This window comes from Mesoplodon bidens, assembly GCF_964165515.1.
Source record: "Mesoplodon bidens genome assembly, chromosome: 14".
Lineage (NCBI taxonomy): Eukaryota > Metazoa > Chordata > Mammalia > Artiodactyla > Ziphiidae > Mesoplodon > Mesoplodon bidens.
In genome coordinates, this window is record NC_138170.1 from 27,849,372 (window position 1) to 27,870,850 (window position 21,479).

General features: G+C 38.3%; 1 protein-coding gene across 3 annotated transcripts in view; it reads left to right on the plus strand.

Annotated features, from left to right (window-relative positions):
• EXOC6B (exocyst complex component 6B) overlaps window positions 1-21,479 on the plus strand; it is a 722,789-nt gene that overhangs the window by 547,753 nt on the left and 153,557 nt on the right. For 2 of the 3 annotated variants that reach the window (XM_081253931.1, XM_081253932.1), the window contains exon 20: window positions 7,313-7,386. In XM_081253931.1, the coding sequence (XP_081110057.1) occupies window positions 7,313-7,386 (74 nt within the window). Of the gene's footprint in view, window positions 1-7,312; window positions 7,387-19,685; window positions 19,719-21,479 lie in introns of those variants that run through there. The other variant, XM_081253933.1, reaches the window with a different exon arrangement.

Sequence of the window (21,479 nt, forward strand, 5' to 3'; positions counted from 1 at the left end):
ATTATCAATTTTAATCATATTTCGCACATGGAAACTCAGAATAGGTTAGACTGTACTTTTCTCTGCCCTTCTTCAGGTAGGAGATCTAGTGAGTTACCTATTTAAAATATGTAAAAACAAAAATTTACATCACAGAATTATACCCTAGATAATTAAAGGTAACTATTTTTTATGATCACGTGTTCATACAAGTATACTTATACAAGTATAGTCAGCTGAATCTCCAAGGAACTTTTCCCTCCCACCAGTCCTCCCTCCCTTTTTCTGCCTCCTTGATAGCTCTCTCCTTAGTACTTACTTCCTTATGTTCTGGCTGACCTTTCTCTGACCAGCAGGGCCTCGAGTGGAGTCCCTGTGGAGTCCATCAACTCTTCTCTGTAATTAGCTTAGTGGAGCCACTGTGAAGTGATGCAAGAAGGTTTTAGCTTCCCCAGAGCCACACTTTGTAGTCTAGCATACTCCTTATCTGTTGCTCCAGGGACCCAGATACCAGGAAACCATTATATTAATACAGCAACAGCAGCTCTTATTTTTATAATCCCACAAAAACCACATGTGACCTGACATGATCTTAAGATATAAACAAGTACCCAACATACTTTGGGCTCCAGAGTACTGACTTTTCTTTCTTACCTGACATTTTGGCCAAAAACCAAACCCTTAATCCATTCAGTGAAGGCTGGTGATGCTATCTTGTCCACTGTCTGACCTGGAACTTCACTGGGAGCAAAAGTATATGATACTTACCAGGAACCTCTGGTTAAAATTTTGCCCACAACCTTTTCAACTTTCTCTTATTTGAGCAAATTAGCTTTTCCTCTAAGAACTGCTATTTTACCTATTTCCCAGATATTGTACTAGTTTTGATTTTCTGAAATAAATTTTACCTTGCTCACCTCCTTTGAAAATTATTCTTGTTCTATGGACAATTTGCAAAGATTCAGAAGAATTACTTTTATATTCTGTTTCCCACAGCTTGCTTTTGATAAATTCTCAAATGTCCTGTCTAGATATACAGATTACAGACTCAGGCAGTCTTTTTTTTTTTTTGAGAGTTATGGGGGTTTTTTTGTTTTTTGGGTTTTTTTGCGGTACATGGGCCTCTCACTGTTGTGGCCTCTCACGTTGTGGAGCACAGGCTCCAGACGCACAGGCTCAGCGGCCATGGCTCACGGGCCCAGCCGCTCCACGGCATGTGGGATCTTCCCGGACCGGGGCACGAACTCGTGTTCCCTGCATTGGCAGGCGGACTCTCAACCCCTGTGCCACCAGGGAAGCCCGAGAGTTATGTTTTATTTGGTGACCTTACTGAGAACTAAAGCCCGGGAGACACCTCTCAGATAGAACTGTTCCAAAGAGGTAAAGGGAGGAGTCAGGGTATCTAGGAGTTTTTGCTGGAAACAAACAAACAAACATCAATAGATTATAGCTAATCACAAAAAGCAGACATCTCAAATTAATGATTTTAGTGCTTGTCTATGTATGGAAAGGTGCAAGAGTCTGGACTCATAGAAATTATTCCTTTGATATGCATCTTAACTATCTAGGGCCAGTATCCTGTTTTTCTTCATCCTGAAATCTCTTCAGAGCACACTGTCTAGGGTGGATGCAATGGTTGGTGGCTTGATGGTGGGTAACATTCATTGTTTACCAGAATGGCAGGCAACATTCTTGTTTACTGAAATAGCAGGCAATGTTTTTTTACCACACCAGTGTTAAAACTTAAAAGTCCTGTATCCTGGGAAACCTACATGCCAGTAGGGGAAAAAAAAAAAAAAAAAAAAGAGTGAGACGAACGCATAAGTCAAGCTTTTCCAGGTCCTCACCAGCCAACTTCACCTATAACCTTTTATTTTTTTAATTTATTTTTTTAACATTTTTATTGGAGTATAATTGCTTTACAATGGTGTGTTAGTTGCTGCTGTATAACAAAGTGAATCAGCTATACATACACGTATATCCCCATATCCCCTCCCTCTTGCATCTCCCTTCTACCCTCCCTATCCCACCCCTCTAGGTGGTCACAAAACACCGAGCTGCTCTCTCTGTGCTATGCAGCTGCTTCCCACTAGCTTTCTATATTACGTTTTGTAGTGTACATATGTCCATGCCACTTTCTCACTTCGTCCCAGCTTACCCTTCCCCCTCCCTATAACCTTTTAACCTTTCTGAGTTTCATTCACTTCCCTCTTCTCTCTCAAGGCCTTGAACTCTGAAAAACCAGAGTACTTTTCTCTGGCTGTAAGGCAGTCATTTTGATTCCTCAAAGCCCCTTCTAACTCTGACTCTCCCGTTTTATTCTAATTAAGGTTCTCTGCTCTTTATAAAATGTATATTTTGTTTTCCTCAGCCAAATATGAATGTACCAGATAATTTTTAAGTTGATTTAAACATCTTTTTCCTCCCCCCGTCTAAGCGGCAGTTAATTTTAAAACCAGCCTTCAAGCAGTGTAGAAAGCATTTTGAAGTTAGTGGAATCCCTCCTTTTTCTACTTCGGCAATTTTATTCCATTATAATATGAAGATTATTAGAAATGTAAAACTATAGGATACTTTTGAGAAATTAATATTGCTTTAAAAACAATTGCCACACCTCATCGATTTAAGTGTGTATGAGAATGTGAAGGAATGTTGGATATTTGTTAAGTGAGGGGTTTTTTCTTTCCCTCTTTATACCTTTATACCTCTTATTTTCTTTCCCTCTTTATACCTTCACTTAACAATATGCCTTCTTTCCTATAACTTTGTACACCTCTTTTTAATTTTTTTAAAATGAAAATGTATCTCATTAAAAGATTTTTCACATTTGCAAATTGGATCTTGGAGGCAGGCCCTGATCCCAGCTTCAACTCTTGTCCATACTGTGATTCGACAAGGGCAGGGAAGACCTGCTGGGGAGAGCTGAGCTCTCTGAAGGGTGGCTGGGTGCTGGTCAGGGGCTCCACTAACCTGAACAAGTTTTCCAAGAGGAAGCTTTCTTGCCAGCCTCATTGGAACCTTGATTCAGTCCCCACATAACACAAGGTAGTCAAAGGTAGGATTTGGTTCTGTGTTAAGTGGAGGGCCATTCTGCCAAACTCCAGCCTTTGGAAACTTTGGCACTGGCTTAAGCCACTTAGAGACTGAAAACATACCACAGACCTTGGAATCCAGAGACAAGTCCAGAAAGAGACTTTTTCACTGTGCCCCATATATCCATTGGTTCCACTTGGCCACTAGTACAGACATGTACTCCTTTTTATGATGTCAAAAGAAGGAAAGTTTTTATTCGTGATTCTAAAGAAAAGCTTCTGTGTGTACATATAATCAGTTTGTATATGTGTCAGCAGACTTGGGGCTCCTTGTCCCCCTCCCATGTGTAGTTTTCCTTCTCTCTATCAAGCAGCCTCTGAGGACATGGGTGTGCAAATCAATCCCAGTTGCCTATAATTCTAAATCTTGAACAAGTTATATCTCTTATTACTAGAGAAAATAGCACTAAATAATTTTGAGGGGTGTGTGTGTGTGTGTGTGTGTGTTCTTTTATTTCCTTTTCTCTGATTATAAAAGTGGTCTCAGGGCTTCCCTGGTGGCGCAGTGGTTGAGAGTCTGCCTGCCTATGCAGGGGACACGGGTTCATGCCCCGGTCCGGGAAGATCCCACATGCCGCGGAGCGGCTGGGCCCGTGAACCATGGCCGCTGAGCCTGCGCGTCTGGAGCCTGTGCCCCGCAACGGGAGAGGCCACAACAGTGAGAGGCCCTTCCCTGCCCTTGTCGAAAAAAAAGTGGTCTCTACTCCTTTTTAAAGTTTATAAAATGTAAAGAATAATAAAATCCCTTGTAATCTTCCTCTCTTTAACAGCCTCAGTTAACATTATGAAATAAATGCTTACTCTCATGTTTTCTATTCATATTGTATTTTACATAGTTGACGTTAGACTAAATACAAACTTTAATTTAAAAAAATATTCACACTTTCTTACGCTATTAACATTTTTCATATATGGAAAAAATTGACTCTAGAAGAACAGTCATGTTTTAAAGGAAATAATTGAATCACAAAATTATGGGAGATTTCATGCATTTATTATTGATTTCTAAAATAATACCAGTGAAAATTACTGTGCTGTGGCTAATACACTAGTAATTAGTCATATCAGCTTCCTTTAAGTGAAGCACTTAAATATTTGCCTATAAATTTTCAATACCAACTCACTAACTCATAACTGAATAGTAGCTGAATTTCTTCTAATGTTTTGTCCTGGATATAGAATAGTGTCTCTTGACCTTTGTTTGGTCACCAACCCTCTGAGAAGTCAATAAAAGATATGAACCTTCTTCACAGAGAAACACATATTCCCACAAAAAAACTAATTGTAATGATAATCAATTATGATATGCCAGGCACTCTGCCAACTGCTTTACATAGTTGTTTCACTTAATCCTCATAGCAGCACTATAAGGAATATACTGTTACCCTTATTTTTGAGATAAAGACATTGAAGCTTTAAGGAGATTAAGTAGTTTGCACATGGCCTTAGAGCTAGTAACCGGAGCTCAAACTGATTTTTATGACCCAAAGCCCATCTCCTCAATCATTGGGCATCCAATTTTAGGGAACTCATAAATTCCTAAAGCCTACTTATTGATACTCAGGTTAAAGGCACCCTACTATTGCAATCTGAAGATTTTCATTGGCAGTAAAGAATATGTGTAATTAGTTAATCTTGTTATTTCTGTAAATTAATATATAAGTATTTGTTGGACATCTACTGTTTTTAATACTTGCTACATTCTGTGATATGGTCCTTATCCCTAAGGACTTTGCTGCCTACATGGGAAGACAAGAATTACATATATAAAACAATGAGGAAAAAATGTAAATATGAAGTTGAATATATAGTAATTAAACATTTCCATAAGCTATACACAAAAATTAATCTCTTTACTCTGTCCCACATGATGTAATTTTCATTCCCTGACTTATAAAAGGAAAATCAAATCTAAAAGGCCACCATGTCCTCTGGGAACCTGGAAGATTCAGTGTGTCATAAAATGAGGTCTATAAAGTACAGCTCTGACTAAATATGTATCACATCCAGATTCCTAAGTGGTTTCATCAGCATCATGTCAACCCCAGGGGGCATGCCCAATAAGGAGATTCAAGAATGTGTAGCCACCTCTCAAGCATTCAAACCATGTATCATAGGGCAATCCTGTTGAACTGAACATGTGTAGGGCAGCAGAACACCATGATAGTTGCTGCATCTTGACTCAAGTAGGGTTCCTGCTGACAGAGAGGACTTCAGGTGATGCAGCATAGCTGTTATGTCATACGGGAGCAACAGTGATAATCTACCAACCTTAGATGAAACTACCAGGCCTGGGAAGCTTATTTAAGCTGACCACCTGACAATCAAGACTCAAAAAGAGTGGCTGTGGCTATAATTCAAAGAACTGCTTTCTACAGGAGCATAGTATGGGAAAGTTGTACTTGTAATTGAGCAGTGGCCATATACAAGGTTATCACAGATAATGGGTATTGTAAGATATGAAGGATGGATTCCATCAAGCTTTTATTAACATGGCACTCATCATGTATTTGTATAGTCTTAGAACTTTACTGTTTTAAAACTTTAATCATTTGGGCTATACATATGATAGAATTCATTTATAAATGGCCTATAAATTTTCTTTCCAAAGTAAATAGAAACTTAATGTGCTAATCATTCTATATAGTTTATCTCCTTCCATTTGAGTCATTTTTATTTAAAATCTCTAGAATAAGAATATTTTGTGTTACAGTTGTGCAACACTTTGTGCTCTATACAGTTTGTTTAATAACTTGTTTTAAATTTCATTTCACATAATGTTTTTGTGTTCCCTGCAACTTACCTTGTTAACATTATTTTTTAAAGTAGGTCAAGGATTTTATGAAAACCTAGTAGACGTTTCCTAGATGGAAAATATTTTTAAAGAACAGAAATTCCCATCATTGTTCATAAATCATCATTTGAATCTATGCAGCTACTAGTTGCTTGAAGTAATTTTCCAGACATACATGCAAATATCTTGATGGATTTTATTTAATTTCAAAAGACTAATATGATACCAACTTTCTATAATTTCTTAAATTCATTCCTGAAGAAAAATATAATTGAAAGGAAAACATTCCTTTTCGTATTTGCTTTGAGCAGATACTTGAGTTGTTTTTCAGGTAAATAGTAGATTGATGTTAAATGTTTATCATGCTTTGGCTTCACAGAGAGAATTCAAGGCATAGTTAGTAACTGTCCAACTTTTGAATTTGCTCTGTATGTATGTGTGTGTGTGTGTTTAGTGTGTATGTAGGGACTTAAACAAGACCTTTTGGTTGCATAATAAGCAGGGCTTAGGGACAATAAAATTTGACATTCTTAACTGTTACTAGTATTTGTCCCTATAGCCCTGTGCAGTTATCTTTTTATTAACAGTGTAGAAGCCAGAGTCATAAAATGAGCATGTACCCAAGGCGCTACTGTAAATTGCAAATAGCATTCATGTGGTCTCTTTGACCTAAGACTAAATTGGGGTAGAAGGAAGAGAAAAAAGAATTTTTGAGAGTGGAATAGAAGTAGAAGTCAAGAACAAAGAATACACTAGAAGGATGGACATGTTCAAATGTTTCCTAAGTTTTTGCAGTGAGATTTATTTAGATGGGTCTTTTCATATCTGCAGTACTCTTTTACTGAAGAGCCAAGCACTAGATTGGGCCAGCCTCTGCTGCTGGTGTGTGTGTGTGAGTGTGTGTCTGTGTGTGTGTTGCCGATAATGCACTCGTGAGATAATACAAATAATCAGTGAGGGAATAATTAATGATGTGGCAGGGAATATTTTTTGATAAATGCTTGGGGAATGAGGTGACAGGCGTGAAATTAGAAAATTCCTTCAGCGATCTAAAATATAAATAGCTTTCGGAACTGAAAAGAGTTTCACAGCTGAAGATTTTATTGTGTTGAGAGGAAAAACTTTTTTCTCTCCCCCACTCCCTCCTCCTTTGCAAGTTGTTTGTCCATTCACAAAACAAATACTCTGAAGCCCAGCGCAGCTCATGGGAATAAATTTCAGGTCGAATTAGTACAGTTTCCTTGCTGTCAGGATGCTGGAATTAATGGTGTTTTGATGACACGAATTTTGAAGGGCAAACAAAGAAGCTGAAGGGAGAGAGACATGACTCCTTAGAAGCTTGGTCCTCCTCTCCCCCAGCCTCTCTTGTCTTCCCTGTCATCCGTCTGCCAATCTCCCTGTCCATGGTTAGTTAAAGGCGCTTTTTATCCTCTTTTCTTTCCCACAGAGTTTGCCAGATCCGGCCCGGTGCCTGGGTTCCAGGAGGACACGCTGCAGTTGGCCTTCATCGACTTGAGACAAGTAAGTCTTTGTGTTTTTGTTTTTTGTTTTTCTTTTAAGATGTGTGACTGAAGACCATCAGGTCTTAAGGAAAAGGGGAGGGGAGGGGGATTGGCGTTGGCGATTCACACTGGAGACCTAAGGGGTTTTCCCTGTGTTTGAGGCCACCTCTTTTATTTAGCTATCTGGGATCCTTAGCTATGGTGGAGTTAAAGGTTTTGTGGGTGGAAGGGAAGGCAGGAGGTGGGAGGAGGGACCCAGAATGTAGAGGGACTCAAGTGACCCTCAAGTGATGTGACCCATTGTGCTATAGTTGGCTTCTGCAGACACAGCAAAAAGATAGCTCAGCAAACCAATGCTAAGCAGGTGCACTGATGCAGAGACTGCCTGCCCAGAGGACTTTTGTTAGCAGATAATGAGGGCAGTAGCATTTAAGAAAAATGAAATGTTTTACATTCTGGATTGTTGGTTTGCTTTGTTGACTTTTTTCTGTTGCCTTAAGTCTTCCCATCCCCTCCTTTGTAGAATGCGGTCAGCCATGAGTGACTAAGTGGTCATTTTAGATAATTAGCAAAGGCCCTGACCAGTCATGCTAACCTGACAGGCAACCCTACTGAAGTAATGTGATGAAAGCTGGTACTTAGGTATACCTGAGCTTTGCAAGCCCATTAGATAGAAAGAGTCGTGCTATAGAGCTGTCGCTTGCAGATTGAAAAGGGTGGGTCAGTGGGCCTTGGTGGATTGGGTATAGAGGAGCAGTATGGGCGGGGGCTGAAAGAGGGAGAGAGTTAACTGGGCTCTGTCATCTCTTCACTCTGAAGATGGATGGGGTTGGATAGAAAGTGTGAATGAAGTAAGAATCAATGACTGATGCTTCTCTCCTATTAAAACAATCTTTTTTTTTTTTTGTCTGTTTTTTAAAAGGGGGCTGGCTTTGTTTCTCCTGCCATAATGATGCAGTGCCTCTTGTTTTCAGAGCTGACAAAGTTTGCATTCTGAGAACTTTTAGATGCCCAGGGTATTTCTTAAAGCTGTTGGACCCCTTGTATTGGTAGTCTCCTTACTACTGTGACTCGATTCATGCTAGAACAGCTTTTAACCCATAATGGATGGCCTGAGCTACCCCTGAATCCTTGTGGATGGGTGGTGTAATCTGTCATCTGATGACAATTCTGGAAAGCCCTGTTAAGCAGAAAACAGAAAATTGTGTCTCTATAGACCCGCCAAAGTTTGAGGATTCAGGCCGCGTCCCAGAAACGTGTGTCAACTTAATATTTAGGAGTTGAGGTGGGGGTTCTCTTACACATAAAGGCTTTCCCAGCATGGTCCCAAATGCAGCTGAGTATCTCTTTCCACACTTAACACCTTCCACCTGTGGATTCAGCAACTCAACCGAGATGTTCAGGTTTTAACCCCTTGGCTGATGTAAACCTGAAAGATTGGGATTTTGCTTTATGGTTTTGTGGAGTGGTATCTGCTTCACTTTCCCAGCACTGTTTCTTCTCAGAGACTTCTGAGCCAGTTGGCGTTTCTTGGAAAGCAGAAATTGAATTTCATTGGAAAAACACATCCAAGGAAAAATTTTTCCCTTCTCACTCTTCGTGGAAAGGAAGTGTGGTCATTCTCTTGAGTTTGTGGTTTTGGTCCCTATGGAAAGCAACTAGTGTTCACAGAAAATGTTAACTAAGGGAGTAAGTTAGAAAACACAGCCAAAATAAGGTGGATCTGAGCTGGGGATGAATGCTCAAGTACTTGTGAGCTCTCAGTGGGCACTGTTGCTTATGCTTAAGTTCCTATTTTCTGTTACAGTTTTGTTCTCAGAGTTCCTATTATGGAGTTTTAGTAGTAGAAACCAAAACTCCAAAATTTCACTGAGTCATGAAAGAATATGCCTCTTGCTATTGAATCTATCACTTAATTTCTATTTATGTCTGTCTCTATTAAAGCAGCTTATATTTTTCTTAGATCATTTGAAAAACTTGCCTAGCTTATTATTAGCAGGCCTCAGGTAGGTTGAATCAGTGTGACAAAAATTATCTTTCCACATCCCGTGCTGAAAATATTTATCTCTTTGCAGTTCATCTTAGTCATTGTCATAACTTAAAGTGACCATCATTTTTAAAGTGAGCAGCTAATGAACTATAAGGAATGTGCCGATTGTAATAGAAAGTCTGGAAGTGTGGTTTCAAAGGAGATAGCTTGACCTCAAATGAGACATGATTAGGTGTCCTTGAGTGTGTGTCCTTTTGCCTGTACTCTTTGGAATCCTAAAATAGAGTTATGGAATTTGGGGGCTTGGTGCTAATCTTAAAAATCATGTAGTATAACCTTTGGCTTGATACTTAGAATCCCTGTACAGCACCCTAGACTGTGCTTGAATATTCTCCTTGAAGAGAACTTGCTTCCCCAAAGCAGCAGGGTCCACCTCAAGACAATCTGATTATAAGAAAGGTATTTCTTAAGTTGGCTAAAATATGTCTCACTTAACTTTGACCCTTTCACTCTTTGTATTTTTATGAATGCACTCCAATGTGGGGGACAGGCTTTCTATCCTGATTTATTGAGCTTCCATCTGCTAGTAATTGAATCTTTTTCACATGTAGCATTGTTACTCATTCCATATCTAGTCTTTATGTGGTTGATTTTATACACTACAACTGAAGACTTTACTCTCTTTGGTCTGCGTTTTCCTTTTAGACCTTCTATTAACAAACCAGATTTTAATCATTCTTATTTATTTAGCCTGTCTAAACCTTTTAAGGTCCTGACTCAGTTATCCACCTTACTACCTGATTTAACCATTATGCCCTTTATAAGTCAAAGATAACAATATTAATCAGAAATGGCCGAAGTTAAAGGAAGAAGTTAAAGTTAAGGCAAGTTATAGGATACATACACGCACCCATGCAAAAAAGGGGTTTTGTCCCCAGTTCAGTGCAGCAACGATATTCTTTTACTGTCATTGAGTGTATTTTCTTCACTGGTTTATGAATATATTCATTCTGATCCTGCTTTCATGTTCTTTTGCCTTACAGTGTTTCAGTCTCTATCAATTGAATGATAATTTTTAAAATATTCAAAACATGGAATATTTGATGAACTCATCTCTATATAGACTATAATAGCAGAGTGTCATTTAAAAGCCATAGAATTTTATTAGGAAGCAAATTAGATGTGGATAGCAAAACTATTCATCCTTTCTGAGCCATCCTGTCTATTCTAATTTTTCTACTTCTTAAGGAAAAAGTGAAATGACATTTTGAATACACAGGCTTTCATGATATGTTACACTTTTATACCACGTCAAAGTTAAAGTATATTTACCTACATAGCTCATTTGTCAGGTTTCTGGGTTTAGAAAACCAGCTGTTAACGTGAATTAGTGCAAATCAAAATCTTCTTCTTTGCCACTTTATAATTTCTATATTCCCAAGCTCATAAAAGTACACTTGCAGTACAACTTCACATTCATGTATCAAATATATGTGCATATTTCTATGAAAATCCAAATTTGTGTTAATGCTAAATCTTGAGAAGGACAACTTAAAGGCTCACTTATTAACTATCTTGAAGTAGCATTTATATTCCAAGTACTGATAATTCCTGGCCCTTAATGGTTCATAATTGAGAATAACAACACAAGGCCATAGTAGATCCTCAGTAGTTATTTGATTCTTAAGCAGTACTATGGTTTGTATTTTCTTCTATTGTTAAACATTAAGTAAATTATGCTGATGAACACCGGAATTTGAGCTTCAGATGATTTTCATTTCAGTGTATCAAACTCTGAGTGCCTACTGTGAACAAAGCACAACTTAGGTGTTGTGGGAATACACAAATGAATATAATATAATATACAGTCTCTGCCCTCCAGTAACAAGGAGGTGAACAAGCAAATACTTGATTCTAATATAAGGCACACTATGACTAAGTATTTCATTGGAAAGCTAAAACAACTGTGTATGTTTCAATTATTTCAACAGCTTTGCTGCATAAAAAATCACCCCAAAACACTGGCTTAAAACAAGAACCATTTATTTAGCTCAAGTTTCTACAGATTGGCTGGGTTCAGCTAAGCTCACGTATACTTTGAGATCAGCTGCCGGATGGGCTGTGGCTTGCCTGAGGTAGCGTGCCTTAGCTCAGCCGACTCTTCTCTGCTCCCTGTGATCTCTCACTAGCCAACAGCCCAGTCCAGGCTTATTCACGTGGCCTCCTGGCAGGGTTCCAGGAGAGTAAGAGGAAGTGTGAAAACCTCTTGAGGCCCATGCTTGAAATATCACTTCTTCCACATTCTGTTGGCTAGAGCTACTCACAAGGTCAGCCCAAATTCAAGGAATGGGAAAAGAGACTCCAACTTACACTCTAGTTGGAATATAAGACTTTTATATAATCATGTGAAATAAACAATGCAAATCAGGAGCAAGATTGAATCTCTAAGTACAAAAAATGGCCATGAAGTACAGAGGTCTTTGTAGGCCTGAGTAGTTATAAAATATTTCATGGAAAATGTGGAGAGTTAAACTGAGAAGTTAGGTGTTGATGAGGGGTAAAGGTATTTCAAACATGGAGAAGAGCTGGATTTAAGTTTTCTTTGTAAAAATGTGTGTGTGTGTGTGTATGCATGTGTGTGTGTGTGTGTGTGTGTGGGTGGGTGTTGATTTAACCAGGATCTAGACTGTTTTGCCACCTTTAAGTATTAAACTAATCTCTTTAAATCCCCTTTTCTTAATTTCTCTTCTTTGTTCTTTGCTGTTCTTCATGGACCTCTTTTTTATGTTCTGTATCTCCTCATCAAATGCTGCTTATTACAGGCTACCCTGAAACACTTCACATTTCTGTCATTCCATTCATTGTGAGAGAATCTTAACTTCCCCAGATAATTATTACATTATTTATTAAATTTTAGCTGTTCACCTTCCATGTCTGACCAACAGGAAGAGCTTTGAATGTGTTCTTTAGAAACGTTTCTGTTCCTTGGCACCAACTGTTTTTTACTTCCAATATACATAAGTTTTTATAAAGCTGAATGAATTAGGTTGTGACATTGCATCAGATCTCCTGAATGGAGCTTGTTGGCAACAACTCTTATACAGCAAAGCCATCCCAAGATATCTGTGGCTTTTTTTAGATTGAGTTGGTGACATTCCCTCTAGGCCACTTATTCCCCAATTTCTAAACCTTCAGTCTAAAGTAAACGCAGTGCATTTCCATTGCAGGCACTTAAACTGCCTTAAAAACAACTATAGAACCTAAGAGAAATAATTGTATATTTCTCTGGAGACGTTGAACAAATTCTGATGTTATGCCTATTAGATGTATATAGGTAAAATCAGTATTTTCAGTTAGCCAACATCAGGTAGGGAAACCTGAGGACCACTCAAGAATCTCACTGTGTAGACACCTCCCCTTTTATTTCCCCTCCTATCTTGATCCTATTCAATAAAATTTTGGTTTTTGAATAAAATTGCCTTCCCTTCTTTTTGCCCTACCTCCAAGTCTAATGAACAATATTCCCATTAAGAGGAACATGTCCCCTTTGCATGACTGCTGTTGGTGCTTATGGAAAAAATCTTAACTGTGCTTATATTTTAATTTTAGCCTCAGTAGAACATCCATTTATATCAAAAACTGATTTTGTCTGATATGGCACATATCAAAATGAGGCTCAATAGAATTTCTTTTATAATATTTCACCCCAACCAGACTAAACAACCCCTATCTAGGCGATTACATAGGAGGCTGGGGTGGGGGTAGGGCAGGCCCACATAAAAGGCCTCAGGGATCAGTCTTCATCACAACCCTTAAGCTATATTAAACTGGAAGAAAGCCATCCCCGACATGTACTTCTTAGTAGGGAGGGGTGGTGGCCCAAGTATTTACTGAGCAGCTGTCAGTGAGTCATGGTGAAGAAGGGAGGTGTGGGTGTAGGTAGTAGGGGAAAGTTTTTATGAAAGGATATTCTTGGTGGAGGAAAATATAGTGGTATATGAACCCTCTAGTAGTGAAGTGTGTGGATCAGTAATGTTATCAGTAGAAATACTCTCCAGGTGCTCAACTGAAATATTTTGTTGATCTTGAATAATGGCCTATAAAACTGGGAGTCATCTGCACCAGAGTTAGTAGTCAAACAGTTTGATAACTCATGAAGTTAGAAGATGTCATTTCTATAACTGATGTTAATGGTGGTGTTAGAAGGAATGGTTTAAGCCATAAAGCACATTATCTTGGAAAAGATTATCTGCACAACTGATATGGTAGCATATATAGCATGTATATGTGGGTAGATGTCATTTCCGAAATGAAATCTGAGGTTATCATACCCCAAAGGCATTTGTTGATTAGAAGAGGATGTAGTAATATTAATATATCAGAACTCCTGCACAAATCTCTGCTGATACAGAGCCACTCAAAGTTCCTGCAGACTATAGGCCATGTCTTGACATAGGCACAGCAAGCACTTGAATGTAGATATACACCTCCTTAATCAGGAGGTGTCCATTCATTCATTCATTCAACACTATGCCTAGCACTGTTATAGTGGGTACAGTGGTATAGAGGGTATAGTGTAGTGAATAAAATATGGTCCCTGCCCTTGTGGAGCTTACATTCTGGTGTAGTTTGCCCACGCTTGTAACATAGGCCTTTTTAACATTCTGCCCTTCCCCAAATCTCTCTTCAGGTGGCCCTGGTGCTTTGAGGGAATGCTACTTTGTCTAGATTTTTATTTTTTGTATTGATGCTCTATTAGTCAGTTTTAGGGACAGCTGCAGAATTTTCTGGGAAGATCCCCAGGACAAGGCCAAATGTGCTGTATACTGATGAGCAGGCTTTCAGAAAAGAACGTTTAGCTATGTTTGGCAGCCTGGCATAAATAAGATGGTCAACTTGAAATACTTCCTTTCCAAAGGTAGTCCTTTGGTTTTTGAAAGCAGGTTTTTCTGGCTGTATTAACAAAATTGTTTTGCCCATGTTGTTTTGACAGACACTTAAAACCTTCACAGTGATACCTCTAACATTAAAGGAAGTTCTGACAGCAAATAATTCCTATTGCCAAGTAGAAGAGAGCTAACACCTTTGGGTCTGGTTTTGTAAAATAATAATAATAAGAAGAAAATTGGGAACATTTCTGAGAATAGATTCCACTGAGCTAGACCTTTGACCTCATATAAGCCAACATTAGATCAGCATACACAAGGATGGGTCACAGGTGAATAAGGTCTTCAGCTATGGGATGTGGCTGCAGCTTCTGCAAATCAGATATATCCCCTTACTTTGCTTGGGACATTATTAACTAGAGCCATCATAGAAAATTTATAGAAGGAATTGCCAGTAATACGTAATACATTCTGGGATTTACTGAGTGTTTTTGGTTGATTGGAGGAGAATTTATTCTAGAACTGCTGAGACTTTGTCTCACCTATACCAGCCTCTTAACTGGGGAGGAGGTGTGTGTCTGGAAATGCTGAATCATTAATGACAGTGTCTTTAAACTGAATTAATGGCAGATATGTGGAAATAAACAATGGGTGAAGAACCTTCAGTTAGAGGGGTTGTGGACAATCTTTTGGGTAGCAGGAGACAAAACACCAGACTTCTGATGTATTTTCCCATGAATAATGCATTGGATTTGGCCTTTGACTTATGGGCCTCCCAGGCTAAGATTATCCATTGTTACTGGCAACCCATATTGGTACAGTCCTGGGTTAGATGGCTAACCTAATCTAAAGCTTGGTCAACAGAGTTGTCCACCACTTCCTACTTTAAACTGGAGGCAGAGAGATCTGCCACCTAGAGATTCCACCAGAGTATAGAACAGCCTTTCCAGTAGTGGCTAGAAGGACCTTTTCCAGAAGTGTGAGTCTAGTCTGTGACAACCCTGCTACCCCTTTGGTCCAGTAAAACAGCTGTAACTTTTAATGTGGGCATGGTGCCAGCATCACTCCAGATAGCCTCATAGTAAATTCTCTCAGTTCAGAGGCTAGAGTTGCATTCCATTTCAACTCTTGTGTGAAGAGCTAATAAGCGTAGCATAGTAAGCCACCTGGTTATTTCTACCTTAGCTCATAGACAGCATTTGTGATCCTCATGCTAAATAATAAAAGACCTAGGTAGTCTGTGAGGCCAGCTGCTAGGTTAGCCTGAGCCACTGCACTACTCTCTGCTTTCCCAAGAAGCCAAGCCTCAGAAACTCAGGAGGTCTCTTTCTTACTTCCAACACAGCATGGATATGCATACCCATAAAGCTGGAATTTGTGAATTTCTCAGATAATCACATCTTCAAGAGAAAGGACAGGAAAATCACCAATGAATTTCCCTGGGAGTAGCAGTGGAATCAGAGGCTGTTGTGGTAGTGCTGGCTGAGTTAAAGCCTAATGGGTTCTGAACACAAATCTCATCTGCATTAACTACACTGTCTAGTGTCCTAGTAGAGGATGCTCATAGGCCAAAGAAGGGACAGTAGAGCCAGGCCTTGGAACTAATTTCTGACAAGTGTATCCTACTGATAGCCGCTGGAGGGCAGCAGAGAGTGACAACAAAAGGCTAGATTTAGGGAATTGGGGCATATTTCAGTTTGCCAAGAAAGGAGCCCCCCATAGCTGTAAGAGAATTAGCTATCTGGGAGCCACCATTACAAGCATAGGCGCCTGGGGAACAAGGAACAAAAAGAGTGTCCAGAACCCTGATCTGAAGGTTAAAACCCTCCTACTAGGCAAGTTCAGAAACCAGTAAAGAAATGAGGTAGAACAAACAATGAAAGGGGAACCAGACAGCATCAGTAAAGATAGGGAACCAAAAGAACTAAAGTGTCAAGTCCCAAGGGGGCAAGCAAAGATGGAACAGGAACCAAGTGAAAGAAAGAACTACAGTGGGAAGCAAGCCAGAGTGAGTGAGTTGAAGAGGCAAAGGGACAATCCAGAAAGACTGATTCTGAGGCAGCCATACGCAGGAAGGAGTCTTTCTGTAGGACACCTATCAGCAAGCAGGAAGTTGCAAAGGAACCAGTTTCATACACAATCACACAGCTATATCAATGGGATGCTTATCTCTTAAAGTAGTCCCTCCTTGATTAGCCAGGATTATTTCGTTCTTGATCTTTCTTCATTTCAGGAGCAAAATAACTCTTTGCAAATATGGAGAGAGAGAGAGAGAGATGATATGGCATTTTAAGATGTGACTAAGGGATTCTTACACATGAAATGAAATTAAACTTGGGCTTGAAGCCCTTCTGGATAGCATTGGTGTCAAAGGACAGCTCGCTTTCTTAGAATAGCTTCTGATACTGCCTTTTGATCTTTTACACTGTAACATTTGCTAAGAATATCCAGTGGAAAAGAAAAACTGGCTCTGGTGACTAGTTATATAGGCAAGATCCCAATCAATCCAAGGATTTAGGATCTGTTCCCAGTAGGTTAGCAGAGAGCTGTTTGGAGTCTCTTCTAATTGCTGTGTAAGCAGTTTTCCAGACCCCTTAAGGACGGAGAAAGAAAACTCTTTTTTGGCCTATTAAACTTATAGTGTCTCCCTTCTTTGTCTCAACTCCTTAAACATCAGGAAAATGGGACTCCTGTACCTGCAAATTCCAGTAAATATTTAATGCTTACTCCAGGATTATAAGTCTTATAAGCTATAAAATCTTTATTTTTATAGCCTAAGAAATGTTTCCGTTCATAAATATAACAGGTGAATGACTAAATAAATTATGCTATACCCATATAAAGAAATATCACTCATCAATAAAAAGAATAAACTATTGATACATCCAGTTCTCGAATTTATGTAAAATTCCAGAAAGGGAATTTCATACAGCATAATGTTTTAAGATTCATCCATGGACAGATTCAACGCAATCCCTATCAAATTACCAATGGCATTTTTTACAGAACTAGAACAAAAAATCTTAAAATTTGTATGGAGACACAAAAGACCCCGAATAGCCAAAGCAATCTTGAGGGAAAAAAACGGAGCTGGAGGAATCAGACTCCCTGACTTCAGACTGTACTACAAAGCTGTAGTAATCAAGACAATATAGTACTGACACAAAAACAGAAATACAGATCAATGGAACAGGATAGAAAGCCCAGAGATAAACCCACACACCTATGGTCAACTAATCTATGACAAAGGAGGCAAGGATATACAATGGAGAAAAGACAGTCTCTTCAATAAGTGGTGTTGGGAAAACTGGACAGCTTTCATGTAAAAGAATGAAATTAGAACACTCCCTAACACCATACACAAAAATAAACTTAAAATGGATTCGAGACCTAAATGTAAGACCAGACACTATAAAACTCTTAGAGGACGACAGAGGAATAACACTCTTTGACATAAATCACCGCAAGATCTTTTTTGATCCACCTCCTGGAGTAATGGAAATAAAAACAAAAATAAACAAATGAGACCTAATGAAACTTAAAAGCTTTTGCACAGCAAAGGAAATCATAAACAAGATGAAAAGACAACCCTCAGAATGGGAGAAAATATTTGCAAGTGAATCAACAGACAAAGGATTAATCTCCAAAATATATAAACAGCTCATGCAGCTCAATATTACAGAAACAAACAACCCAATCCAAAAATGGGCAGAAGACCTAAATAGACATTTCTCCAAAGAAGACATACAGATGGCCAAGAAGCACATGAAAAGCTGCTCAACATCACTAATTATTAGAGAAATGCAAGTCAAAACTACGAGGTACCACCTCTCACTGGTTAGAATAGGCATCATCAGAAAATCTACAGATGACCAATGCCAGAGAGGGTGTGGAGAAAAGGGAACCCTCTTGCACTGTTGGTGGGAATGTAAATTGATACAGCCACTATGGAGAACAGTAGGTAGGTTCCTTAAGGAACTAAAAATAGAATTACCATGTGAGCCAGCAATCCCACTACTGGGCATATACCCTAAGAAAACCATAATTCAAAAAGACACATGTACCCCAATGTTCATTGCAGCAGTATTTACAATAGCCAGGTCATGGAAGCAACCTAAATGCCCATCGACAGACGAATGGATAAAGAAGATGTGGTACACATATACAATGGAATATTACTCAGCCATAAAAAGGAACGAAATTAGGTCATTTGTAGAGACATGGATACATCTAGAGACTGTCATACAGAGTGAAGTAAGTCAGAAAGAGAAAAACAAATATCGTATATTAACACATATATATATGGAACCTGGAAAATAGTACAGATGAACCAGTTTGCAGAGCAGAAATTGAGACATAGAAGTAGAGAAAAAACATGGACACTGAGGGGAGAAAGCGGCAAGGGGTGGGGGTGGGGGTGTGATGAACTGGGAGTTTGGGATTGACATGTATACCCTGATGTGTATAAAATGGATGACTAATAAGAAAATAAATAAATAAATAAATAAATAAATAAATAAATAAATAAATAAATAAATGAACATATACAGGTCAAAAAAAAGAATCATCCATGGTATTGGATGTATCAATAGTTCACTCCTTTTCATTGATGAGTGATATTCTCTATATGGATATATCATACTTTATTTGGTCATTCACCTGCTATATTTATGAACATTTTGTTGTTTCCAATTTCACACTATTATGAATAAGGCTAATGAACATTCATGTACAAGTGCTTGTGTAGATATATTGATATGTTTTTATTTCTCTTGAGTAATACTAGGAGTGGAATTGTTGAAGTATACATTTAACTTTTTTTTTTTAATGTCAAACGATTTTCCAAAGTGGTTGTACCATTTTCCATACCTGTCAGCAGTGAATGAGGGTTCCAGTTGTTCCACATTCTCTTCAACACTTGGTGTGAGTGTCTTTTATTTGTTTGTTGAGGCATAATTAACATATAGTAAAATTCATCCTTCTTAGATATACAGCTCTGTAAATTTTTACAAACTTGTGCAGTTGTGTAACTACCACCCAAATCAACATGCAGAATGTTTCCATTACTCGGAAAATTCCTTTATGCCTCTTTGCAGTGAGTCTCCTCTTCCTACTCCTAGCTCCTGGCAATGACTGTTCTGATCTCTGATGCTACAGTTTTGTCGTTTAAATGGAATAATACATATAAATGGAACCATACTCTTCATTTTGGCCTCTTTCACTTAGCATGATGCTTTTGAGATTCATTCATATTGTTGCATATATTAGTAGTTTCTTCATTTTTATTGCAGAATAATATTCCATTATGGGGATAATTTGTTGACTCATTCACCAGTCGACGAATATTTGGATTGTTCCCAGTTTGGGGATATCAAGAAAAAAAAGCCACAATAAAGATTTGTGTAAAGGTTTTTATGTGGACATATGTTTTCATTTCTCTAGAGTACTTAGGAGTGGGATTACTGAGTCATATGGTAAGTATATTTTTAACTTTATAAGAAACTATCAAACTGTTTTCAAAGTGGCTTTACCACTTTACATTTTCACCAGCGATATATGAGAGTTGCAGTTGCTCTGCACCCTTGCTAATATTTGGTGTTGTCAATTTTCTTTTCATTTTTACCATTTTAGTAGGTATGTTGTAGTACCTTGTGGTGGTTTTAATTTGCATTCATGTAATGAATGTTGATGCTGAACATTATTTTTTGTGCTTATTTGACATCTGTATCTCTTCTTTTGTGAAGTGTTTGTTCAAATCTTTCATCCAGCTTTAAAAATAATTGTTATTGAGTTGTAAAAGATTTTTATATATTGTGATTAACAGTTCATTATTAGATATGTGTTTGGCAACATTTTCCCCCTAGTCTGTAGCTTTTAATTTTCTTAATAGTTTTTAAAAGTTTGAGTGTTTTATCTTAATAAAATACAGTTCTCAGTGACATCATTTTTTTCTTTCATTGCTCCTGCTCCATGTATCCTATGTTAAGAAATTTTTGCCTAACCCAAAGTCACAAAGATTATCTCCTATTTTTCTTCTAGGACTGTTATATACAGTGTTAGGGTTTTTTACATTTCATCTCTGTTGACACATTTTGAGTTAATTTTTCAATATAATGTACAATATGGTCAAGGTTTTTTTTTTTTTTTTTTTTCTTTTTGCGGTACGCGGGCCTCTCTCTGTTGTGGCCCCTCCCGCTGTAGATCACAGGCTCCGGACGCGCAGGCCCAGCAGCCATGGCCCACGGGCCCAGCCGCTCCGCGGCATGCGGGATCCTCCCAGACTGGGGCGCGAACCCGTGTCCCCTGCATCGGCAGGCGGGCTCCCAACCACTGCGCCACCAGGGAAGCCCCAAGGTTCATATTTTTATATAGAATGTATAGTTGTTCCAGCACCATTTGTTAAAAAGATTACGTATTTTTATTGATTTGCTTTGACACCTTTATCAAAAATCAACTGACTATATATGTATTGTTCTATTTCTAGACTCTATACTTTGTTCCGTTGATCTGTGTGTCTATCCTTTTGCTGTGTCTTGATGTTACTTTTATATTAAGTCTTGAAAGCAGGTACTATGGTATGAGTCCTCTAACTGTTTTTTCTTTTTCAAAATTGTTTATTTACTCTAGGTCCTTTACATATATATTTTAGAATCAGCTTGTCAATTCCTACAAAAAAACCTTGATGGAATTTTGACTAGGATTTTATCAAATTCATAGATCACTTTGGAGAGAATTGACATTCTGACAATATTGAGTCTTCTAATCCATGTACATAGTCTATCTCTCCATTTATTTATGTCTTAGATTTCTTTTATCAGTGCTTTGTAGTTTTTCAGCAAATTTTGCAAATATTTTGTTAGAATTAATCTTCAGCAAATATTTTGTTAGAATTAATCACAGTATTTCATGTGCATTTTAAATGCTGTTGTTTTTATGTCCGTTTTTAATTGTTCATTGCTAGTGTATAGAAACACAATTGGTTTTTGTATGTTGATCTTGAATCTCAAACTTTCTGAACTCATTTATTAGATCTAGTAGTATTTTATACATTCTTTGGGATTTTCTAGGTAGACAGTTATGACATCTGTGAATAAAGACAGTTTTACTTCTGCCTTTCCAATGTAGATGCCTTCTGTTTCTTGCCTTGTTGCACCAGGACCTCCAGTACAATGTTAAATAGAAGTGCTGAGAGCAGATATCCTTGCTTACTCCTGATCTTAATGGGAAAGTATTCGG